Source organism: Anastrepha obliqua, chromosome 6 (genome assembly GCF_027943255.1).
Source record: "Anastrepha obliqua isolate idAnaObli1 chromosome 6, idAnaObli1_1.0, whole genome shotgun sequence".
NCBI lineage: Eukaryota > Metazoa > Arthropoda > Insecta > Diptera > Tephritidae > Anastrepha > Anastrepha obliqua.
In genome coordinates, this window is record NC_072897.1 from 9,435,009 (window position 1) to 9,462,519 (window position 27,511).

Here is a 27,511-nt window from a genome sequence, read left to right on the forward strand (position 1 = left end):
ATACAAAATACAGCTCGTACAAGAACTAAAGCCAAATGACCTTCCTGCACGTCACCGTTTTGCTGATTGGGCTCTTGAAAAGATTGAAGAAGATCCGCTGTTTTCGAGCAAAATTTTGTTCAGCGATGAGGTGCATTTCTGGCTCAATGGTTACGTCAATAAGCAAAATTGCCGTATTTGGGATGAAGAGCAACCAGAACAGCTTCAAGAGCTACCTTTACACCCAGAGAAAACAACGGTCTGGTGTGGTTTATGGGCTGATGGAATCATCGGTCCATATTTTTTTCAAAAATGATGATGGCCGCAACGTAACTGTGAATGGTGCTCGCTACCGTACCATGATATCGGACTTTTTGCTACCTGAAATTGAATCTAATGATCTCTACGACATTTCGTTTCAACAAGACGGAGCCACTTGCCATACAGCTCGTGAAACAATGACTTTATTGAGAAGTCATTTCGGAGAGCAGCTGATTTCACGTTTAGGACCTGTGAGTTGGCCACCAAGATCTTGTGATATCACACCTTTGGACTTTTTTCTTTGGGGATTCGTGAAATCCAAGGTCTATGCTGATAAACCAGCTACGATTGAAGCTCTGGAAGCCAACATTACGCGTGTTATTCACGACATACCAGTCGAAATGCTCGAACGAGTGATTGAAAATTGGACCTTCAGAATGGACCACCTTAAGCGTAGTTGCGGCCAACATTTGAATTAAGTCATATTCAAAAAGTAAATGTCAAAGAATGTCCTTTCAAATGATAAATAAAGGTTTTGAACATAATTTACATTTTTGTTTTTTTTTAACTATTGAAAAAAGCACCTCATGATTGATCACAGGTTACTTTGCACTGGGTGAAAGGGGGAGGGATTGCCCGTTGATATGTGGTAGGGTAAAAGTTAGTATCTTGTATCTGGTGGTAAAAAGCATAAGTTCTGTTTTACGCGGTCTTAAACTTGGGTCACATCCTGTGGTAGAAGAGTTAAGCTCACCTAATGCCATCCAAAAGGCCCTCTGATCGTCTTGGGAGACAGTACTGACACCATTAGCACCACATCATCAGCATACACCACCGCTTTTACCCCACCTCTATTAAATTTTATTAAGATTTTGTTGATCACACATATTCAAGGAATTGGAGATGATACTCATCCCTGTGGAGAGCCCCTGTGGACCTTCTTGGTTATGTTGATATTACCCATATTCGCTTTGATGATCCTGGTTTCCAGCATAGAGATGCCGCAGTTACTAATGCAGTTGTCCACCACTAAGTCTATCAAAGCCCGTTGGATGGCATCTGTATTAACATTGTTAAAGGCACCTTCGATAACCAAGAATGCCGCCATGGTATAATGTTTGTTCTCTAGAGAGCCCTCTATTGTTCGGACTACCTCGTGAAGCGTTGTCTCCGTAGTTTTGCCTTTAAGGTATGGGTGTTGTGCAGTTAATATGCCAGAGCCCTCCAAAGAGCTTCTGAGGTGTATATCCAAAAGTCTTTCAAAGGTTTTTAACAGGAAAGACGAAAGAGTGATTGGCCTGAAGTCCTTCGCTGATTCATGTCGCCTCCTACCTATTTTTGGTATGAAGACGACCTTGACTAGTTTCCAACTATCTGGAATATGGCCTAAGTTTAAACTCGCTTTAAAAATTTCCTCTTGCCACGGTAGGATGCAATCCAGGGTTTCCTCTAACATCTTTGGAATGATCTGTTCTGGCCCCGGAGATTTAAAAGGTGAGATATATTTGATTGCTCATGCAACTTTCTCCTTGGTACTTATTTCATCTGTAAGATGCTATGGATTATATTAGCTCCGCCTAATATTTCCCCTCCCACTTTCGTGGGGAGGAAAATGCGTGTTTAGCAGAAAAGCAAGCGATTCTTCTACCATAGCAGTCCAAGTACCATCAGGTTTCTTCTCCCAAGAAGCCATTGAATGGCCTTTGGAAGGAACACGGCTGAGCCTAGCAGAATCCCTGGTGAATTCGATTGACGAACAAAGTTCCCTCCAGCTCTCCTTCTTGGCGGTCCTATTGCCTTCTTGTACTGTCTCTGACTTTCTCTGTACAATTCCCGATTCCCCGTCGAGTAGCTGAGGTTGAACGTTGATCTAGATTTTTCCCTTAGTTTTAAGAGCTCACTGCTCCACCAAGGAGGGTGAGTTTTTTTACAAAATTTTAAGGGGCAGGATGTTTTGTAATCCCTTCTTAATACCTTTTTCAGTGTTATAACCCTACTCTCAAGGCTTTTCGTGAGAGTTATTTGCTCGATATTAATCTCTCCTATCCTCTTGTTTACAACGTTTTTGAACCTCTTGCAGTTGGTTCTTAAAGGATTTCGATACGGTAGGGGTAGATCTATCTTAAGATCTAAACCGTTGAGATCCAACTATGATCCGAAAAGGACCTTTTCTTGGATACCCTCCAATTATCTACCCTTACTGAGCTATTTTCAGACAGTAAAGTAACATCAATCACTTCCTCCCATCCTCTGAAGTACTCCGCACTAGGAAAGGTGAAGGTAGGAGTGTTACCCCTGTTACATACCCATAAGTTAGTATTGATAATGAAAGACTCACCTAGGTCGTTTGTCTCAGACCTTCCCCACAAAGCATGCCTCGCGTTGGCGTCGCGTCCGAGTAGCAGGATTGTGTTTCTGGTTCCTTCAAGCACAAGCCTACGAGCCTCTGTGGGTGGTGCTGGCCGATCATGTGCCATATAGATAGAAGCAAGTGTGATACTGACACCGTCAGCGGCTTCCACATCACAGCCTGTGAACTATAAGATGGAATTAAAAATATGTTTAAAGGATTACCTTGCTGCAAGTTAATTTGGGCAATCTTTAAAACCATTTTTTATTTGTTTGTTTTCCCAGGTTCGGCATCATTTAACTACGTGCCAGTCAGCAGTTCGCTCCTCCTCCGGATGCGCAGAACGGAATATCTTCAGCTGGGTCTTCCGTATGCCGAACCGAAGTTTATTGCCCACTTTTTGCAGTGATTCAAATCTCCCTTCTGTAGATTTGGAGAAGGAGATTTGTGCTTCTGCGGAGCCTCCGCTTTAATGATTGACCAATCGGTCATCGGCATTGAGCTGTTGTGAGCCTGGAGATAGGGAATCACCTGATTGCATTGAAACTCCATGATATCCCTTTGATATCCAGATGGAGCCCTCGGCCTTCGCGGTATCTCGCTGACTGGAATGAGCTTGAGCCTCAAGCCCTCCCAGCTGCTCTGAATTTAGCCAATCGCGTTTGTTAGGAGATGCAATGAATACTGGTCTTCGTATTTGATTACACGGTAGCCGCGAGCCTCATCCACTGAGTCGAAACCTGGCAACTGGCCCTCCAAGTTTGCCATGATATTATCGACGATTATGCGAGACAGTCGTGCCTCAATCTCCGACCATTTGTCGAGCACGGGTTTGCCGCGGTTGGAAGTTTCGTCTACCGGTGCCATTTGAAGATGATCCCATACCACCTCACTGAATTGCTTGATAGGTTTGGAGACAACCGCACTCTGATCTGAGATCTTGTGCTTCTTTGTTGCCTTTGGAAATTGAAAATAATTGCTGAGATTTTGTCAGGGGAAGGTATTCACATACCTCCCAATCCACTTCGCTGGGGCGGTATCAGAAAATGTTGTTGTTGGCTGTTGGACCTGTCAAACTCCATATGCGATGTGTTATTGGCAGTACAATTATTACAACTGAGCAACATACCACGCTTTTAACACAGATTGAAACTATTATTAACTCATAACCACTTGACGTAACATCTGATACAGATACATTCTAACTATTTATCACCTTTTCATTTTTAATAGGGCCATGGTACCTGAAGGCAGCTTGCATATCAACACAAATAAGCTCTCCTACTGGCAACATATTCAAAACATGTATCACGATCGATCTCTGGCGACAATGGCATGTAACAATCTGACTTCCTTACAAAATCGGCGCACTCCGAACATTGCGAAATCGTTTTGTAATGGAACTCAACACCTCACCAGCAGGGTGGTCTATTGATAACACTGCACAACAGCATTTCTGATGGTTGGGTTATGATACATGTTTTTAGTCCAATTTTTAATGACAATTTCAAATCTGTAACTGAAATTCCTGTATCAGCTCTATATGACTCTATATGACATATTTGACTTTTTGTAATAAAACACTATAGATTTAAAGATTATTTTATTTTATTGCCTTCTTAAGTTTAAAAAAATTTTGTTTTATATGATTTCCTTGCTGAAGTTGAAGGCATAGAACTGTTGTTAATGCTCCAACAATAGTCGGCCATCATGTGTGTGTTCCAGTAACCTTGATAGCGTTCCTCCATCGTACGAAGGTCCTGGTGGAATCGCTCTCCCTGTTCTTCGCTGAGATCCCCACGATTGGCTGGAAAATAGTCCAGATGGTTGTGAAGAAAGTGTAACTTAATGCTCATATTACATCCAACCCTTTGGAAGTGACCCATTAGTTGTTCGACATGCTGAGAATAGTCAGAACTTTTCTTATTTCCTAAGAAATTTTGAACAAGCCAAACAAACTCATTCCATACCATTTTCTCAATCACTGTCATAGTGTCTATGAAATTTGAGTGTTTTATTAACGACCTTATCTGTAGCCCGTCAAAAATACCCGATTTTATCTTTTCTGCACTCAATTTTGGAAACTTTTTAGACAGAAAAAGAAAACAATTTCCATTTGTGTCAAGAGCTTTAACAAATTGTTTTATAAGCCCCAGTTTTATATGTAACGGAGGTAAAATTATACGATCCCTTGATACTAAAGGTGGGGTTTGCCTCGATTTTTTCGGTTAATGCTAGTTATTTTTACCATACAAAAATAACAGTCGTCGTGTTGGTTCACAGGTTCAATCCAGATCATAGCAGTTTCGTATCTAAATTTATTCCTTTTCTTATTCGTCCTCAAACGTTGAAACTCAACGCACGTTTTGCATACCTTTTGTGGAATCTAAGGCTTATTTTTCATTTCCATTGGGTGACCGAAGTAATTTTTGTACGCCTCATTTAAGAACGATGTCACATTCAAACGGTTTTCTTGAAACATATACTCTCCGCAAATAAAAAAAAAACTATTCCGGTCAATTATACAAACTCGTCTTGACGATGCCATAACAAATAATATTAAGAAAACTTAATATTTGTTTAAAGATTCGTCAATTAACACTGAAATATAGTGATTTTTTTGTGATAGCTATAACTCGTAAACAAGAGCTGTTACAAAAAAAATGAGGATATATTTAGAATCAGCGTTGTCAAATTAGTAAACATCAAGTATCAAAAGTCATTCATCAGACAAAAAGTGCGATTTTGTTTTTTTGTGTAATGAAGTCGAGACTTATCGAGGTGTAGACGGTTTAGTACGAGCACTGAAGCTTCGGACCGCAATATAAAGCCAACTCGTTCTTGTGATATCTTTACGATGTCAGCTGACTCACACAAATTCCCTTTTCGATCATTCAAAACAATTTTGTGGATTTTTTTGGACATTTTCTGGTGTTACCGTCTTATTTCTACGTCCACGGCTGGAGCGGAGTCCCCATAACACTTTTCAAGCAATTGCTTACCTTCCACGGTATTTGGTCCCAACAAGAAGCAGTGTAAAATTAAAACACGAAATTCTTGTTGATCCACCGTTTTGACAGTACCAAAAGTAGCGTCATACTTAGCACGATAACTTACGAACTAACTACTAACTGAAAAAGAGATGGACGCATAAAAACTAGTCCCATCTATGTGTCATTCCCGTATGTATTAAGTGCGCAACTATGTTCCCGCTGTTTGTATAGATGTCGCCAGCAGTGTGTGCTAGTCGATTCTAACATAACCTAAACGTCATAAACCAAGTTTAGACAAACTGCTTCGACACATTAGTGATTTTATTTTGCTATCATATACTTTTGGTTTTGTGAAAATGTCTGATTTTGTGCCGAATACTCGTCATTTGCGTTAAGTGTTGATTTTCCTCTTTCATTCGAAAAAACGGCAGTTGAAGCGCATCGAGAGCTACAAAAAGTTTATGGAGATGCTGCTTTCAGTGAAACAACGTGTCGACATTGGTTCCGTCGCTTCAAAGATGGTAATTTTAATGTTGACGACCGTCCGCGTGAAGGAAAGCCGAAAACCTTCGAAGACGCTGAATTGGAGGCATTGCTCAATGACGATCAGTGTCAAACGCAAGAAGCGCTTGCTTCAGTATTAGTTACCCGCCAATACATTTCCAAGCAATTGCATGCTTTGAGAATTATTCTGAAACAGGGGACTTGGGTTCCTTATGAGTTAAAACCAGGATATGTTGAACGTCGTTTTTTCGCCTGTGAAAAACTGCTCCAGCGGCAAAAACAGGAATTGTTTTCTTCATCGCATCGTGACGGGTGATGGAAAATGGATTCATTACAGCAATCTAAAGAAATGAAAGTCATGGGGACTGCCCGGTCATGCTTCTACGTCGTCGACTTGATCAAATATTCACGCTGCGAAGGTTATGCTATGTATTCGGTGGGACCAAGTTGGTGTTATTTATTATGAACTGTTAAAACCAAGCAAAACCATCATTGCGGATCGGTATCGACTTCAATTTATGCGATTGAGCCGAGCACTGCGCGAGAAGCGGCCGTAATACGCGGAGAGGCATAAAAAAGTGATTCTACAGCATGTCAACGCTCGGTCTCACGTTGCCAAACCTGTTAAAACCTACCTGGAAAAACTGAAATGGGAAATCCTACCCCACCCGTCATATTCTCCAGATATTGCGACGTCCGATTATCACCCGTTCCGATCGATGGCGCATGGTCTAGCTGACCAGCAGTTCCATTTATATGAAGACTTCAAAAAATGGCTTGATCCGTGGATAGCCTCAAAAGATGAACAGTTTTACCGCGACGGTATACGAGATCTACGAGAAAGATGGGGAAAAGTAATAGCCAGCGATGGACAATACTTTCAATGTTTCAGTTGTAACCATTTTTTTAAAATAAAGTTGTATTTTCATGTAAAAACAGCGAGAAATTAGTTGCGCACATATCGACACCGCAAATATTTTTTGTTTACGTTGCTTGCCTCTGCAGCTCGTCGCGATGCCCTTCCTCTTCTTTTCACCCGACTGACCGCATCAATATACCCATTCGTCGAAAAGTGAGTGATTGTGTGTCTCTATGTTGTTACTTACTCAAACATTACATACAGAGAAAGTTAATGTATAAAGAAGTCTCAGTGACAGGAACCATTGAGTAAGTACTAAAGGATCCGGCACTCGAAGTGTAACCAATTAAAAACGCCATAAATTTAGTTTGGAAAATTACTTGTATTCCGTTCAAAGTAAAATATGTATGAAAATAATACAAAATCAAGAATCAATTTACTTTTGCTCGATATGACCACCTTTTGCCTTGACTATGGCCTTGAGATTGTCCAGAAATGAATCGCAAGCTGCCCGAATGTGCAGGTACTGTGGCTCTATTCAGCTCCACGGAGAGTGGTTCTTTTCAGCTCCACGAGACTGGTGAATCTTTTAGTTCGGACCTTGCTCTCCAAAATGGCCAAAAGAGAATAATCCATCGGATTCGCGTCTGATGAATTTGAGAGCCATTATGTGGGCGTTATGAAGATCAGAGCGTTGGTTTTTAGCCATTCTTGGTTCACTCGAATTTTGTGAGACGGTGCCGAGTCCTGTTGAAACATCCATGGGTTGAGACCGAAATTTTTGTCTGCCCACGGTTTCACAACAACCTCCAAAATACTTTCCCGATAATATTTTGGATTTACCTTCACGCCAGGCTCGATGAAAACGATTGGAGAGCGCCCAAACCATTTCCTGTAGCAGGTGCTGCCTCCTTGTGGCCAATCGATGACTCAAATTCTCCTATGAACGGTCACTCAAATAAACCCTATCGGTTTGGGAATTTACGAATTGCTCAATTTGAAAAATTTTTTCGTTAGAAAATACAATGTTCGTAAATTGACCTTCGCTCTCTCAAGTCTGACTTATTGCTGCTTTGGATCTTGTAAGGCTTGACCTTGAGATATTTTTTCAGTATGCGGCGGATACTACGGTCAGACATTTTCAGTTCTTTTGCCATTTCATTGGCACTAACAGTATCATTGTAACAAGTAATGGTGCGATAAACAAAAACTTTAATTACTTTAAGGTACTCGAGCTCACGAACAATTGCTGGTTGTGATTTTACAGCCAAATGTAATACAATCACGCTATTACGTGTGAAATCCATCACTGGTTTTCTTTTTTCGCGTTTACTCTTGGGAAAATACTTCCGCGCGCTAGTAAAAAATACTCTGGACTGTAATTTAGCCAATTAACAGACAGCTGATGCACGGGCGGGAGCGGTCTTAAGTTGGTTACACTTCGAGTGCCGGACCCTGTAAGAGTCACAATCACTCAATTTTTGGCAAACGGGCATATGATGTGGTTGGTCGGGTAAAAAGAAGAGGAAAGGCGAACCATTGCAACAAGTTCTAGAGGTGAAAAACGATGTCTGTGATCGTGTACACAAAAATTAATCGCACGAAGCAAATGCGATGTGGATTTGTCTTTGCCTAAGCACTGACCAAGCTTACGGTAAACGTATATATGACAATATATGTATACATGTTTCTATGTATGTATGTACAAATGTGACATATATTTATTTGTTCTAATTTAAGTTTTATTTTTTATGGTGTAAATATTTGTATGCCATATAATATATAATAATATAATTAAATGCGGAATGTGCACATATTTACGGTACTTTTACCTTCCAATAAAAGTTAAAATACATATATACGTTTGCACATGTATATATATATATATATGGAGAATATATATATTATTTTACATTTCAATACAGTTTGAAAATTTATAATCAAACGAATAGTTATATTTGCACATGTTATCGTACATAAATTTATCCAGTTTCATGCTAATTTATCATATGATACTATTTTATACTATATTACACGAGGTGTGCTAAAAAAATAAGGTGAGTTTTCACTTTTCTCTAAAAATATTTATTTATTCATCAATTTCTATTTTATCTCCTTCAAAGTAGTCCCCCTGAGATATAATACTTATGCCAGCGTTTTTTCCTGTACTCGAAGAAAGTTCTGATATGCACTTTTTGGTATGTGTTTGAGCCCTCTCAGCGATTCGGTTTTTATCTTCTCAATCGTCACAAAACTCCTTCCTTTCATGCGTCTTTTCAATCTTGGGGACAGGAAAAAGTCGCAAGGAGCCAAATCTGGCCAAATAATCACTCGCAAGCAACGATGAGTGAGCAAGTGCATTATCATGATGCATTCTAGGTAATACTCCTTATTTACCGTACGACCTTGTGGTAAGAACTCCTGATGTACTATGCAATGGTAATCGAGGAAAACAGTGAGCACAACATTCACATTTGATCGAACTTGGCGTGCTTTTTTTGGTCTTGGTTCTCCTGGTTTCTTCCATCGGGACGATTGGGTCGATGTCATAATACCAATGATTCGTCTCCAGTTATGACCCTTTTAAGCAAATCTGACGTCCTTCAACAATTCCTGAGTGATGCTCATGCGACGTTGTTTTTGGTCAAAATTCAGCAATTTTGGAACGAGCTTTGCTGCCACACAAAATTTCCGAAAAATTGCTTTCTTCTCTAATTGTGATTCGACGATTCTCCATGACAATTATCTTCACTTTCTCAACATTTTCATGCGTTATTGATGTGCTGTGGAGCCCAGAGCGAGCGACGTTATTCACATCTTCTCAACCTTCTGTGAAAGTTTGTAAACATTTTTTTTTACTAAGAGTGCTCTCACCGCATGCCACTGTCAACATTGCAAGAGTTTGTGAGCACTTAGTTCCATTTTTTGAACGAAACTTGATGCAACTTCTTTGATCCATTTTATTCGATAGCAGAAAATCGTCGAATACGTAAAATACTTGCCTGTCACAAGCAAACTAAACATGCTATATTGCTGAAACTGTGAAAATATCTTCGAGACGAGTGTACCAACATAAAAAATAATAATCTAAAGTCAAATGTACGGCACCCGCGATATTTGAAAATTCACCTTATTTTTTGAACACACTTTGTATTATATTATGACATATCTTAAATGCTCCACCAAAAAATACATGTCATACATATCTACGTACATACCACATGTATGTATGTATGCGCTTTGAAAAAATGTTTAATCTGGATAAACGGAGTTCAATGAGGCAGCTAAATTGTTCAACGGCCCAGCAGCACTTCTTTCGCAGAAGCACTAGGACGAAAAAGTCTAATAATTGAATCTTATGTTCTCTATACTCACCAGTAAACCAGCTGGGTATAGATAAAAACCATTTACCAATTACACGGTGCAACACTGAAAATACACCTGATAAATTACACACTGTAGGTTGTTTATATGGTCGAATAATGCATAAAAATATTTGTTATATTTTTTGTACCCTCCAATTTGTATTTATTTATAAAAACCGTTTTTTCAGACTTTGCGCGGTAATCTACGGATATCTCAGTCATTTTTCCCCGATTTTCAATATTTTATATGTTTTGAAAATGATATTGTCAGACCTTTCAAATGATGTACAACAAGTAATTATTCAAACTAGTTAGTTGTGATTTTTATTTGATTAAACCTGGAGAAAGTGCTTTTTTTATCATTTTTTTAAATTTAACAATTTTTTATTGCATAATTTTACAACAAAATTAAAGATGTTTGTTAATATTCTTTGAGTGCATTTATTAACGAAGAAATTAATGTATTACTTTCAATAATCGGATAAAAATTGCGTAAACTACGCTAGTTTTCCGTAAATAGAAAAAAATGCCTTGAATATCTATCCATTTGTGGAACCATAGTTTTTGTCCTTAATGATTATTTACTTGGAAAAATCACTACATTCTTTATGTATTGAAAATAAATGTTTGACAATGACAATTTATCATAAATTACAAATGAAAGGTTTACGTGTTTCTACATAATTTTGCGACATAATTTTCGCGCGATTTCTGAGGCGCAGAGACCCTCCTTCTCCCACGCAGTAATTTTATCTCTCTCTAATTCGGTAGGTTTTGAACCGCGTGGCATATTGATATTTATTTACTTAAAAAACGATTTAAATTAAAAGTTGTACTCAGCGAACACATAAATGCACTTTAAAGCTTCAATTCCTAATGCGTTGACTCGTGCTCAAAGTAACGGTACAAACAAACACAAAAACACCACGATGAAAAGTTGTTGTTTAGGTTAGGTTAGGTTGAAGCGGTTGTCCATTGTGAACACACTCAGGCTCGTAGCCCATTGTGATGCCGCATGGGGAAACTAGCCCTTATCCCTCCTGAAACCACAGTGTACTATTCAAAAATTTTGCCAGATCCTTAATTTCGACAGAGCCGAGATCTTCTAGTTCATTAAAGAAATGTTTGCCCAAATTGGCGAGTCTACGTCTGGATAGAGCAGGACAATGGCACAGAAGGTGCGGAATCGTCTCTTCCTCTTCCTCGTCTAGACAACTTCTGCAGAAGTCATGTGTTTGCACACCCATTCTCTGGGCGTGCCTACCAATTAGGCAGTGCCCCGTTATGACTGAAGTCAGTATGTTGAGACTATGTTTGTCTCTCCTTAGTAGTAGTTCTGTGCGTTTAGCATTGAGAGTCGGCCACATCTGTCGGGCTATTTTGCAAGTGGCTTCGTTTCGCCATCATTCGCTATTCTTACAATTTCCTCGTGGATATGTAGTCTACATGTTTGCAAGGGTATACCTATATCAGTGTCTATGTGCTCATCAGTCAGTTTGGTGCCGATTTTCGCGAGTTCATCAGCTCTGCAGTTCCCCTCTATGTCGCAATGGCCAGGAACCCATGCTATCGTTAGGTGAAATGACTCAGCCATCTCGTTAAGAGATGTGCGGCATTTCATGGCTACCTTAGAGGTTGTCGACTGTTTAGTGAGGGATTTAATCGCCTCCTGGCTATCAGTGAAAATGTAGATATCATCACCAGATATCGCATCACACTGTACCAGTGTCACGGCTTTCATTATTGCCATCAGTTCAGCCTGAAAGACACTACAGTAGTTGGGGAGCCGAAAACTGAAGGAAATCCCCAGATGCTCGGAATACACACCCCCGCCCACCTTGAGCTTTGAGCCATCGGTGTATACATGGATGGACTCGCCCTGTCTTACCACGTCACGCTCCCACTCTTCCCTCGTGGGTAGGAGGGTCACGAACGTTGTAGTGGCAAGTGTAGGCGGAATTGTGTAGTCCACCTGTCTGGGAAGTCCCAACGTGCCATCCAGGATTTTGCCGTGGCCATAAATTGTGTTTGACCACTTACTTAAAGTGCTCAGTCTTATTGCTGCACTGCGCGCCATGTACTTTGCCTGCAGGTCTACTGGAAGGAAGTTTAGTATAACATTTAGTGCTTTCGACGGTGTGGTTGACATTGCACCGGTGATAAGAACAGATGCAAGTCTTTGGACCCTGTCAACCCTTTTGATGTTCACGCCCTTCTCCAGGGCGTTCCACCATATTGCAATACCGTAGTAGAGAATTGACCTAATTACTGCTGTGTACAGCCAGTGTATCATACTGGGCTTCAAACCCCATTTTTTCCCAACGAGCCTTCCACAGGAGTATAGCGCCGTCGTAGCTTTGCGTACTCTGTCTGCGACTGTGAGTCCCCAATTTAGCTTCCTATCTAGTACAAGTCCTAGGTATTTAGCGTTTTCTGTTACTTTAAGGGGTTTTCCCCCCAAAAGAATTTGTTGAAGAGCAGGTGTTTTGTTTTTCCTGCTAAACAGTATCAGTTCCGTTTTTCCCGGATTTACTTCTAGTCCTCGACTCTTGCACCATAGTGATAGTCTGTTGAGAGCTCTTTGTTGAAGATCACACATAGTTGGAAGGTGTTTGCCAGAGATTGCTATTACAATATCATCTGCGTATGAGATTACCTTACCTCCCATTTTTTCTAGCTCCTGAAGGAGATTATTGACGGTCAGGTTCCATAGAAGTGGAGAGATTACCCCACCCTGCGGTGTGCCCCTGATCGGAAATTTCTTGATGAATGTTTCACCCAAATCTGCGCGAATCGTCCGCCCGACTAGCATTCGCTCTATGAGCGAGACGAGCGCTCTGTTTACTCCCATTTCTGTTAGCGATTTGGTAATTGCTTCCGGGTGTATGTTATTGAAAGCACCCTCGATGTCTAGAAAGACAGCAAGGGTGTATTCCTTATAGTGAAGTGATTTCTCAATCGTGTCGACCAGCGAGTGAAGCGCCGTCTCTACTGATTTGCCTTTGCTGTATGCATGTTGGGAAGGTGATAGCTTGTTGCCAATCTTCCCCTTGATGTGCCCATCTAGCAATCGCTCTAAAGTTTTTAACAGGAAGGATGATAGGCTGATCGGCCTGTAGTCCTTCGGTCTCGTATGTGTGGTTTTTCCTGCTTTGGGAATGAAGACCACTTTTACTTCCGCCCATTTCTTGGGGATATAACTAAGTCGTACTACTGCCTCGAAAATTGAGACGAGTCTAGGTGCAATCATACTAATTGTGTGTTGCAGGTCGGCGGGGATGATTCCATCTGGTCCCGGCGATTTATAAGGTTTGAAACTGCCAATGGCAGATTTTATATTGTCCTCCGTAATAAAATCTATTGGAGGACCCCCATTGAGAACTGTAGGATGAGTTCTACCATCTTCATTGCATAGACAACCTGGGAAGTGTGTCTGCAATAGTAATTCTAGTGTTTCTTCACTATTAGTTGTTCAATTGCCGTCCTCTTTGATGAGGTAACTAGGGTTGCTGTGGCTCATTGATATAACTTTCCTGAGTCTACTTGTCTCAGAGGTACTATCTATCTTTTGACAGAAATCTCTCCAAGACGCCGTTTTAGCTGCCCTAATGGCATACTTAAATCTGCGTTGACAGTCTTTGTATCCATCCCACGAGTGTTTATTGATACTAAGAAGAATAACGGTATTATTCCATATATTCATTTATTTTTACAGAGTACCTACATATGTTTGGAGTAAAGATTAAATATTCATGTTATGTGTCCTATAGTTATGAAACGCACCTTAGTCTGAAACAGCTATTAGACTATTAAAAACAAATACTATCGTGGTTGAAGCATACAATCTTCACTTTGAGTGCAATTATAGTGAAAGTCGCTGGTATGAACCAGAATATATATGTTCCACGTGCTCCATATCACTAAAAAAGTGGAAATCTAGTCAGTGTTTTCAAGATCGTTTGCCATTTTCGAGCCCAATGGTTTGGCATCATCAAGTCATTCACAGACCAGAAGACTCCTAATTTTGCCAAACCAACCTCCAAGGTCAGCGCTTCAAAACAGTATAAAGTATCCCGAAGTGCTAACTGCTACGAAACCATCTTTAAGAGAAAATGAGAACAAGCTAACTGAAGTAAAAAAAGTAGATGATTCAAGAAGCGGTGATAACAGTTCATCTAATAGTTCACATAGTGATGAACCTTTTATCACAGCTGCGTTAGAATCAAAAGAGCGGCATTTTGTTTCGAATTCAGATATGAACGATTTAGTACGTGATCTTGAACTCTCATACAGACATGCTGAGGTTTTGGCATCACGATTAAAACAATGGAATCTTGTAGAAAATGATTTCAAAATAACATTAACAAGGAAAAACTCTGAGCGGACTATTTTCAATAACACTTTCTCCAGGTTTAATCAAATAAAAATCAGAACTAACTTGTTTGAATAATTACTTGTTGTACATCATTTGAAAGGTCTGACAATATCATTTTCAAAACATATAAAATATTGAAAATCGGTGAAAACATGACTGAGATATCCGTAGATTACCGCGCAAAGTCTGAAAAAACGGTTTTTTATAAATAAATAAAAATTGGAGGGTACAAAAAATATAACAAAAATATTTTTATGCATTATTCGACCATATAAACAACCTACAGTGCTACATCGTTCCGGATTTCACTCAGGTTCAAGTCCTGTACACACTGTTATTTGTCCGATATTTTAGTTTAATTTTTTGTATTTGGTTTAATCACAATTGATTTAAAATAGTGTATTCAGGTTTTTCTAATACCTGTTATTTAAAAATTTATTTTCTATATAAAATTATTCATACTTCTTTTGAATTGATTTATATGTAAAACAGCCATAAAGGCAATCATATGAATATGCATTCCTATATTTAATCTCTTTAGTCAAATCTGAACTACTTATATACACATATTGATGAGAAAATGTTTTAATATCCATGGACGCATCCAGAAAGCCAAACGCGCATACACGCATATTTATATAAATATATACAAGCCTTCAACGAACGCAAAATATTATATATGCATATAAAAAACAAGAACTGCGACCGCCTTCTTGTCCGTCAGTGATAAGATGGGATATGTATACCCTATGAGCAAAAAGAACCGGGAAGGTGATGTTGACTGTTTTCTTCGATTGCCAAGGCATAGTCCACCATGAGTACCTTCCATCGGGCCAGACAGTCAATAGAGAATATTATTTATCCGTTTCGAAACCTTAGAGAGATGCTGCGTGTTGCAAACGGCCGGAAACGTAAGCAAACAATTCTTGGATTTTGCGTGAGGATAACGCGCCATCGCACCGATCAAAGAGATCAAAGAGAATACGACGAAGGAGCTGAAGGCCATGTCGGCCTACCGGGGCTGTTTGGAGGACTGGCTTAATCGTTGTCACATGTGTGTTGCTTCAGACGGGTCATATTTTGAAGGAGATTATATAAATTTGCCTGAAATTTAACTCTGTTATGTTATATTTAAACATTCCCGGTACTTTTTGATCATAGGGTACATATGTATATGCGGCTTTGCGGACAGAAATGTGTGATTCGCTGGAATTGTTCAAGGAATCTAAGTCGCATTAACTCGCGACTGTCAGACAGTTAGAAGACATATTTACATACATATAAGGGTGCATACATACATACGGAGTCGCGGCCACTCGACATGACAAACATTTAAGGTTTATCAAATATTGGCAAATAATTCCACGCGAAATATTCCAATATTGACTATTTTCGAATGGTCGTGAAATTGGCATATGGGCGGATCGTTTTATGAATGAAATTGAAATATGAGCTCTAACTTATGAATGAACTTTTTGTTTTTGTTCTAAATTGTTCAGCGCCGTCGCTGATAGAATCATGGCCGCTGCGACTGCGTCTACGAATGTATTTTGTTTTTGTAGTCGCTAGGCTTAGATTTTAGCTTTGGGCGACATGCGCATGTGAGGTATATCTTTTTGTTGTGTTCTAGAACATTTTAGAATATGAGGTGGCAAAGCGGCCATCGCGTTGCGCTTGCTGTTGCTTTTGCGTCTATCAAAGTATTGGCCCCTATTATGAGTTGCATTCGATCTTCGATATTCGTTGGTTGTCGAAGATCAAAAATCGAATGTCAATTTGGTATTATGAGCGGTGCAACGCTGTCGAAATTTTCGTTGTATACCGAATTTAGAGTCGAATGCAATTTTGCTTTCGATTGTGTAGCGTATTGTGGGAAAACTTGTTAAAATGTACGTTGGTTGCGATTATTTATTGTTTTATAGTAACCAAATAATAAATATATACTAATTTTGTTAATTTTATGCAGGTCGAAAGTCGTGAGTACCAAACAGCAATTAGAAAGGCAATTAGAAAGGCTAGTTCATGGAAGAGAATCCACAATTCGCAAAAGCGATTTGCACCAATGTTCAAGCAGCAAAAAAATGGGAGGAATTTACAACGTAGCTGAATTGCTTGGGACCACCAGTTAGATCGGCAGCAAAATGGATTAAGGTTAATAATGTTTTTTGTTTTTTTTGTGATGTTTATAGAAATACATTTTTATTTTCCCTTGGCAGGTATGGGCTGAAATACGTAGAGGAACTGAAATACATATTTTTTTCGAATGACGAATAATTGAATAAAGAAAATTTATAACAAAAATAAAACAGAAACTGTGGCGTAAAGGTTTCTATTTAATACTTTTTAGATTTTTCTACAATATTCTAAGAATTTCATTTCTTATGTTTTCTGCTTCTCCGTTATTTGACTCCACTTCAATATCTTCAGCATCATCGTTGAGGGTCTCATCGGATAACTCTTCATCCGGAAGTTGAACATTATAAAACAAGCAAATGTTGTGCAAAGCTGCACACACATTAATAATTTGTGTTGCTTTTTTTTTTGGAGAATAGTAAAGAGCTCTTGCCTGCAACAAACATCTAAATCGATTTTTCAGGACTCCAATTGTTCTCTCAATGATACTTCTCGCTTGGATTTTTCTCGGGTGCACTGCTGCAACTGGTTTTCTGTACTGGACAGTAGGTTCATAAACGCCTCTTTAGATAATCTAAAGTTCCTTAAAAATCTTTAAGAAAATTTCTGTAATATTAAGTACGTCAACACATTTTGAAAATTCTAAACTTACTCAGTGGAAGCCATTTCTAGGGGGTTGGATGCGCCCCTCAACTGTTTTCTACTTCTAGCTAGTTCCACTAATCTTTCATCGTCCGATGAATCGTCGCACACCAACTCCATTGTACTCATTTTCACAAAAAATACTTTTTTTAACTTTTAAAAATGTTGTTAGCAAAGAATTTCAACACAATCGGTTTTTCTTTTATTTTGATTTGCTGTATCAGCTGAGAAAAATTATCTATTGTAAATGCGTCGAGCGATCGAAATTCACAATAGTCCTATTCTTCAACGAAAAACCATAATACCAAATGAAAATTCGTTCGATCAGAACTTTCGACTACAGTGGAAGATCGAATGTTGCTCATAATAAGGGCCATTGTGCTTTTGTAAGTACAATATTAGGAATATCGACTGGTGAAAGACAAAAGTACACGAAAACAAGAAGGGAGCGCTGTGCTCGCGCATATATGCATGAATGTATGAACGTGCATGGATGCAGTAACATATGAATACAATTATTTTGCAGGAAGTTTAGAAGGCAAGTAGGTATATATGTATGTATGTATATATGCTAGGACATAAAGTGGGTATATATACATACATACATAGAGCAGAATTGTTTTTGCACTTGTTAGGAAGAAACTCGTTCACTAGTGCGTATGTGTATTTGATTTCTTGTAAGAATGTGATGTGCTGTGACATGTGTACATACATAAGTCAAGGTTATTGGGCATACATGCAATGTACATATGTATGAAAGGAAGATGATGTTCTTGCGCTTGTGCATTATTTTTTTTCATATACAAATGTACATACATACATATGTATGTAAATGCTGTCGAATACATAAACTATAAATTGACATACAATATAAAATAAGTGTTGATTTATCTTAAACCGTTCTTTTTTTCTGAAGGCAAATACCTCCTATTGACATGTACATACATATTATGTATGTATATTGTCATATACCATCATTTATGTACATATAGAGTATACGTTCTTTTATGAATGTATGTATGTAATGAAAAACTTCATGAATTACTTTCAGAATTTATTAAAACTTATTCGCGTCGCGCGCATGCATATCTACGTAGACATCACAAACCTTTTGTTCACAACGCAGGCGCAGAAATAAACGCTCTGCGTATTTATCCTCCACACGCGACTCGCCATCAATTCTCGGCGCCAATTTTTATTTTTTCGTTTTTAAATTTTTTATTTTCTTAATGTAATCGTAAACAAATTTGTAATAAATTTTATGTATCCGCTTATCATTTCAAAAGTAACAAAATGGTAAAAAAATAAGCAGTCGAAGAAATAAACGCACCGCCTATTGTTACACATGTTAGACTCGATTTCAATTCACGGCACAAACTTGTTTTTATTAATTTTTTTTTTTTTTAAATTCGTTTTTTTTTTAATGTAATTGAAAAAGAAAATTGTGTAATAAATTTTACGTATTCGCTTATTATTTCAAAAATACGAAAATAGTAAAAATTTAATTGGCTTAATGTCGAGGTGAGAAATGTGTTGTGTTTTGAGGTGAAAGCCACACATCTTTCACCTCAAATATTTCTAATTTTTGTGTGGGCAAAAGTCAGTGAGGTGTCTATAAACTCTGTGTGCTAAATTCCCTTACTACAAATCTTTCAAATCTCAATTGTACTAAAAATTCTTAACAGTAACATTTGCACCTTCTCATTCCATTAAAATTCCTTGCTATGAGGCAGCATTGACTTTAACATTTTCGGTGTCAAAATGATTCAAAAACTTGACAAATAAGGAACTGTACGCAGCCTAATATAATAACACGTGTTTATATGTAGTTTGGCGGTTCTCCTTAAATGCTTAGCGGAGCAACACGTGTTTAAGTGATTTTCGATTGGGTGAAGTCATATTTATGTAGCGCTACGTAAGCATTTTTTGAAGGAAAAGCAATTGTTTTCTAAAGCCTACACTTATTAAACGGTACTTCGAGATTTGAATTTTGAGAAAAAATCGGTAAGTAACAATAAGTCATTTGGAGCACATTTGACTTTTGAGTGTGGGGTACTTTTGACGAATGTCAAATGTGCCGCAGGTTATAATTATGTTAATACGTTTGGTAACTGTAAGTAATTTGGCTTATTTATTTATGACTTTTGTACCATAATGGTACGAAACTACATATAAGAAAAAGTCATCTGGAAAAGAAATAAATGAAGAAAAGACTAAAAAAGCCATGAATGATGTAAAAAATGGAGATGGGACAAAAACTTCGGCAGCAAAAAAATACAGCATCAAAAGAACGAAATTTATAATGCGGATGAAACGTCAAAGTCCACTGAAATTTACGGTGTAATCTATTAATAGTCATATCGTGTCAACTCTTCACAAAGAAACTCGAAGAGCAGCTTGCTGACTATATAAAGAAATGTGCGTTTTACGCATATGGCTTGTCATACCAGATACTCAGAAAGTTTGTTTATGATTATGCTAAAATAAATCAAATCACCGTTCCAGTTGGATGGAATGTTACTAAGGAAGCAAGTAAGGAGAGGCTTTATGCTTTTTTCAAAATAAACCCAACTATTTCATTGCGAAAGCCTTGCCAAGTAAGCCTGGCCAGACTTTCGGGCTTTACAAAATCAGCTCTAGAAGAATTTTACTCAAACCTCAGTGCAATTTATAAAAAATACGCCTTCCAGCCAAAGGATATAAAAAGTTAGATGAAACTGGAGTAGTCTTATTATAGTCTCGAAAGCATTAACTTTTGCAGATATAATGGAATTGTGATGCTATCTTTTCCACCTCGCACCGTTTGCAGGCCTTAGATGTGTCCATATTCGGACCATTTAAACAACTTTTCCGAAAGAGCTTCAACGATTTTACTGTTTTAAACATCGGAAAACAAGTAACTATTTATGATGTGGCAAACCTAACGAATTATCCTTAACAAAGGTCATTCTCGTCAGAAAATATATTGAAAGGGTTTAGAAGTACAGGTATTTATCTCTTTAACTCACAAATTTTTAGTGACGACATGTTTACGTTGGAAGACTTGCCGGAAGAAGAATCTCGCCCAGTTATTAATGTCAGCGAAAACGTAGAAAACAGACAAAATATAATAAACGTGCAAGAAAGCCCACAAAGCAATTCGGCCCAAAACCGAACTCCCGAAACAGTTCGCCCAATCAAACGTTTGCGTGCCTCTAAAAAAATGGCCAAAAGTTCAACATTCAGTACCATAACGAGTTCAGCTGAGAAACAGAAGATGATGGAATCTAACAAAAAAAAAAAATATTCATAACGTAAAGCTACCTATTGTGTCAAAAAAAGCGAACGCTTTTAAAGAAAAAATCCATCAAATATGACGTAATTGAGTCTGATACGACTGAAGAAAATGAAGATAACGTTTCCTACTGTGAATCCATTAATTCCATTGGTCAATTTCCGACGACGAAGGAAATTATGACATCGAAGATAACGACTTATCTAAATGGAAATTAGCTGAAGAAGAGATTTTTTTCTGGTTAAATGTGCTCCTAAAAATCAATAGCCATTCCACTATACGGGTTGCCCATAGTCGATGGACCCATCTGGCAACTCTGTATCTTTTGACAGAGACGTCAGATCGCTTAATGACATACCGCAGAGAACGCTAAATATAGAGAATTCTCACGAGCTACGAATAGTGTGAATTGTCAAAAATGAAGTGAAACCGCGAACACTATTTCACCTCGCTTAACTCGACAGCGGGGAAGTTCTTAACAGAGCTGATTACAGTGAATTATGTACAAGTACATTGGCTCTGCTCAGTTTTTGGTTTCTGTATGAAATCAAATTGACGAATGCCGACGGCATTTTGCAAGGCATTTGCTTGTGCATTTTTATGTTCCCTTGATAAACGAAAATTTATTCAATCTATATTTTCAAACAAATACAACCAAATAAAGATTTAAAATCCAACATTTAAAATCAAAGTAACTTTAATGTTTGTTGCTTTAATTTTAAAAGAAGAATTTAAACAAAATACATTATAAAACGACCTCACATTTTGTTGTGTGCGTTTTAGTAAATTTGATGAAAATTTTTACTAATTTTTCGAGTCGAAATTAATTTTAGACAAGAATTCAAAGAGCATATTGGTATATTGATGAATATATATGTATATCAATATATGTATACAGTAGGTTCTATTTTTATGCGGTAGATATGTACGTTCCGCAAGAAACAGCATAAAAAAAACAGCATAAAAAAAGCTACTAGTTCTATAGTAAAACTATAGATACGTTTCAAATGCTAAAACCGCATAAATCTGAAATAATGTAATAAAATCGCATAAAAAAGGGCACTAGTCCCATATTATAACTATAGATACGTTCCATAGACCGCGTGAATCTGAAATAAATAAATAAAATCGCATAAACAAAATATTGTATTTTTGAAAATTATATCTTTATTTAAGAAACGTCAGAATCGAAAAATAAATTTAAGTCAGAAATAGAATCAGACAATACCCACATGTTGCGCGTTCGTTTAGGATTTGGCGTAAAATCACTTTTGTCACTTTAGGAAATGTACACGTCTGATCTAGGTAGTTATGCAGGCGGTTCCATACTTGTAGGGTTAGCATTTCTGATGTAATCTGTGATGAGTTTTTGCTTAGCTGGTTTAGAATCTTGTTTATATGTACAATTCCCGATAGGTCGACATGCATTTTGTAATTTAAAAAAAAACCGCACTATTTCAAAACCGCATAAAAAAAGCCGCATAAAAACAGAACCTATTGTATATATGTACATATATTTTTTTAGTTATATTTGTGCAAAAGTTCAATTGCATCTTCAATTCTTATAGTGTTACAAATGTATGTGCACACGCACTGCAGCAACAATGACCTATCTCACGAGCATCGCCTTATCATATTTCATGCAATAATTAGGAAGTAAACAGTCGAATGATCGAATTCCTGAAAATGCTAAAACAACTTCTTCTGCATATGCATCGACGTATGTGCATGTGCGTATATGCACACTTGATGCCCCCTAACTATATCTATGTACGTTCAATTTTCTCGACAATTCGAAAATAGTCAATATTGGAATATTTCGCGTAGAATTATTTGCCAATATTTGATAAATCTTGAATTTTTGTCAAGTCGATTGCCCGCGGCTTCGTACATATGTATGCATCAATATATGTAAATATGTGTATATGTACAATGCTGTGCCTATGAATGTGCGCAGCGCCTATGAGTGCGCGCTGGATTTCTTGAGAAGTCTACCGTTTTATTTTGAGCTGTCGCTAGTGAGCATACATACACACAGCATATACATATGCGCATATGTATATAAATTCACAAATTCGCAAATTTACATTTGCATATGCCATCTTCCTGTGCGCCTGGTAATGAAGCGTTTTCTATAGAGGATTTGAAGGGATTCAACAAAGTTTTACAGACACCAGACAGACAGACATAACATACATATGTATATAATTTTGGATGATTTGGAAAAATACGAATATATAGGTCATATTAAAAAGCTACCTAACATTCTTTGCTTCTAATCACCAAGAAATTCTTATCGACTGCTGCTAAATTTACATAGTTCAGCCCCTTACTGTTAATTTTTGTTGAAAAATGTGTCTATGGTGAAATTGTCTTCGCGAGACGAGTACCCCTCGAAATTCCATACGTTCCTGTCATTGAGACTTCTCTATACATTAACGTTCTCTGCATACCGCGTTGCAAGCGTCAGTCCAAGCAGATTTTTACCATGGAACAGTATACGCCACGCGAGCGCTCCCAAATTGTTGAAATTTACATTTAACAAGAGAAGTCAACAGAAGAAGAACAAAATCATCATGTCCGATGAGGCTCATTTCTTATTGAATGGGACGGTAAACAAGCAAAATTGCCGTATTTACGACACTGAAAATTCTCACAAAATTTAAGAGGTACCTCTTTACGACGAAAAAGTCACTGTTTGGTGCGGCGTTAGTGCGAAAACGATTATTGGGCCGTTTTTCTTCGAAAATGAAGATGGTCAAGCTGTTACCGTCAGTCAGGAGCGTTATCGCGATATGATAACCACTTTTGTGATGCCAATTATTCGTCGAAAGCGTATGAGGCAGTTATGGTTTCAACAAGACGGCGCTCCACCACACACAGCTCACACCACAATCGATTTTTTGAAGAAATTGTTTCCTCGTCGTTTGATGTCGAAAAATGGCGATTTTGACTGGCCACCACGTTCGCCCGATTTAACGCCACCTGACTTCTTCTTGTGGGGATATTTAAAATCAAAGGTTAATATTAATAAGCCAAAGACCATAGAAGAGCTCAAGAACAACATCCGTGAGGAAATAGCCGCTATTCCAGCCTAAATATTAGCTAAAACTATGGAAAATACTGCAAAACGGGCACAATACGCCGCACAGGCTCAAGGCGGCCATTTGCGAGATATCATATCCAAAAATTATGTCAACAAATCTACTTGAACCAAATTAAATGATTATTATCGTCTAACTCAAAAAAATTGTGGTTTTCTTTGATTTAAAAACAAAACACATGGGTCCGTCGAATATGGGCAACCCAGTATTGGTGATATAACGGGAAAGTTCAGTAATAACGCTTTCAACATTAATTATTTACGAAGATTTGCAACATTTAACTGGGTGTTTGTAAAACCAGACGTAGAAGACATCGCACTAGCTTCAAGAAGTGAAATTGAACTTAAATTATCCAGCTGGCACATCTTGATGCCGGACGAAGTATTTATTTTATGTTAACTTTGAAGACTGCTATATTAAATAATCAAATACTTTCTATTAACGTTTGTTCTCTCTTACAAATTTTTACTATGATATAATATTATTTTGTTGTAACTTCAATGGAAAAAAGAAGCCTGTGCTTTTGTTTTGTTGAAATAAATATATTTATTTTGTTTTTTGAAATAACGTCTTGTTTTTTACGTTATTGTTAATATAAAATAAAGTAAACAACACGATGGTCAAATGTGCCCTTTTAAAAGTCAAGGGTCCCCCTTCGGCGGGGCAAATTTGAAAAATTGGCTATTTTTAAAAAAGAGGCCGAATAAGGTATTTATACTGTTTTTCTTAACTCCTTGGCCAGTTAAATATTAAGATTAATTTCTATAGTTACGATCAATTTCTAAAATCTACGCTTTTCTCGAAAAATATTCGAGAAACATGGCTTCGCAAAAAAAGTGTCACAGGTACCCCACTTTCCCCTATATACCACGGCACGCACTCACCACAGCAAAAATATCACCATTCGAATCACCAAGTCTATAAAGCGAAATTAGCAATCTACTTATACATGTACATTAGACAGGCCGTAACTTTTTTTTTGTGGAAATCCATAAATTTTCGGGTCTTAAAACATGAGGTTAGGAGTAATAAAAAACGGTGTAATTTTTTAACCCGATCCGATGATGCCTAACCGTGCCCATTTGATCTCAAAGTATGGACAATTTCAAAAAATCACAATTTTTACAAAATCATTTATATTCTTGCTGCCGTAAAGCGTTATTTCTGACATTGTTGCAACAACTCTCTTTGGAACAGCATCTTCCTTCTGGTTATCGCTAGTAATTGCTTCCACCATTTTTCGCTTAATATGTGAAGGAATTTGATCATCAAAAAATGAAAGGCCAACCGCCTCTTCCGACAAATACCATAGACGATTTTTAATTTTATGTAACAAGGCATTGGATACATTCTTATGAAAATATACAATCACATCTTGAATGAGCTTAAGGTCATTTTGTGGAGCAGCTATTGGATCCACACAACGAAACCAATATGGAACGTAGATGCAAACGCTTCTTAGACTCTTTATCTCTGAAGTCGTTAGCACGAATTGCTCGCAAAACAGAAACATTTTGTAGCAATATAGTCACTACGACATAAACCTTGCGTGTGATGTTGCACCAGGTGACCGTATGTGAGGTACGAAAAATTTGGTACGTCTTCCCCAACAAGGAGCAACGATAGTTGTAGTAATTCTTTATAATCGGCACGAGTGTGGTGACTATTTAATGCAGTTAGACAAAAATTCTTAAATATTTCCACTTCAGCTATTGTAAAGACTTTCCGAACTTCATTTTCCGATATTCCACTTTTGAATGACTTAGAATTAATGTTTTTCCAGCTGTTAGAGAAACGATTGAATAAGGGAACTTCCGGTGCTGATGATTTGCCAAAATTTAGTTCGAACACTGCTTTGACTAGCAACTCACTAACATGGTGACGACAGGGAAAGAAAAGTAGATTTCGGCCGAACTTTTTTTCAAGCAAGAACGCTGTTCCATTATTAACTCGCGTATTAGCAGCTGTTGTATCAAATGATACAATTTCCGCCAAATCATCGAGCTTCCACTTGCACAAAAAATTATGTATTTCTGCAGCTATTGCATCTCCCGTTGAACTTTCAATTTTTGGTATCCCCAGCAGTTTTTCCATATTTTCTCCTGTGACAACGAGAGAGAATCTATCTTTCTTTTCTGTGCCTCGGATTTCTGCAAGCAGCTTGCCATCCAGTGAAGGACAAAAGCGTCGGGAATCTACAAACAAGTAAAAACAAAGGTCAAGAATCCAAAATCTTATAAACATATTCAGTAAAACCAATATATTGAATCCATTAATAATCTCTTGAGCTTGTCTGCGACGATAATCTCTCCTCATCGAATGTAATGTTGTTCGATTAAGAATTAAATCTTCCATTTTTATTGACGGCGTTCAACACGCTTTCGTTTACGACACTTCTCGTTAGGAGTCTTGGAATGTTTTTGTAAATTTCTCCATTTCTCGTAAAGATTTTTAAGTTTTTTAATACAATCCAAAATTCAACCGTGGCACCAATCGTGTATTTCATACTGCTTTCCAAAGTCAAGTTTTCGTGCCTCATTTTGTAAACCAATAATTGGAGCACCTGTTTCATTGATGGCAACTTGGCCCCCAAAATAACACTTTCACATTCACCCACAAGAAATATTTTTTGCTCAGAACGTAATTTTTTTTTCGGAATGCCTGATAATGATTTTGAACTCATTTTTTCACTAACTAATTACTTTTGTACTATTAAACGCATAAGACAACTGAAACTGAATAAAAATGCAATGCCATAGCCTACCAATTCAAATATCGAGAAAAAAATTCACACTGAATAAGAATGCAATGTCAAAACCTACTAATTCAAATGTCCAGTAAAAATTCAAAACTTTTAGCGTACTCAGCGAACAGTTGATGAATTGTTTAGTGATCACCAAAGTGTTGATTATGAAACAAATTTTTATTTTTATTATTATAGTGAAGTGTGAAAAATTATTTAAAAAGTACCTATGTACATACATATATTATATGTATGTGACCTACATAAATCAATGTACGGAGATGCCGGTTGCAGGATTTGAACCTGGTACCAAGCATCTACGGATCTTGTAGAAGCAATCATAGAGTAATTCAATGAAGCAATAAAACATCGCGGCCGCCGTTGCCGAATGGGTTGGTGCGTGACTACCATTCGGAATTCACTGAGAGAACATAGGTTCGAAACTCGGTGAAACACAAAAATTAAGAAAAACATTTTTTTAATAGCCGTCGCCCCTCGACAGGCAATGGCAAACTTCCGAGTGTATTTCTGCCATGAAAAAGCTCCTCCTCGGCTTGAAACTGTAGGTCCCTCCATTTGTGGAAGAACATCAAGACGCATGCGACAAATAGGAGGAGCTCGGCCAAACACCCAAAAAGGGTGTACGCGCTAATTATATGTATATATATATAATAAAACATCGCAGCCTCAGGGGCTTTACAAAAATTGCAACAAACGTGCGTATTAAACTCACATATCGAACTCACACATCAACTGACCTCTAAAACATATGTATGCTGAATTTGAACTACAAAATGCCATATTTTTCAATTTCCTGCTCATTCCACATGAATCCGAATTATTGTCATACTTCACAAAAATGAGTCACGCAACATGTGTGACCCCATACCAAATAATTTTTGTTCGAGCTTGTGACTATGTTATCACTT

General features: G+C 37.7%; 1 protein-coding gene across 1 annotated transcript in view; it reads right to left on the reverse strand.

Annotated features, from left to right (window-relative positions):
- Window positions 1–3,238: 3,238 nt before the first annotated feature.
- Window positions 3,239–27,511, reverse strand: part of LOC129250098 (uncharacterized) — a 37,378-nt gene continuing 13,105 nt past the window's right edge. The window contains exon 2 of the mRNA XM_054889739.1: window positions 3,239–3,547. Coding sequence (XP_054745714.1) covers window positions 3,239–3,547 — 309 coding nt within the window. The remainder of the gene's footprint in view (window positions 3,548–27,511) is intronic.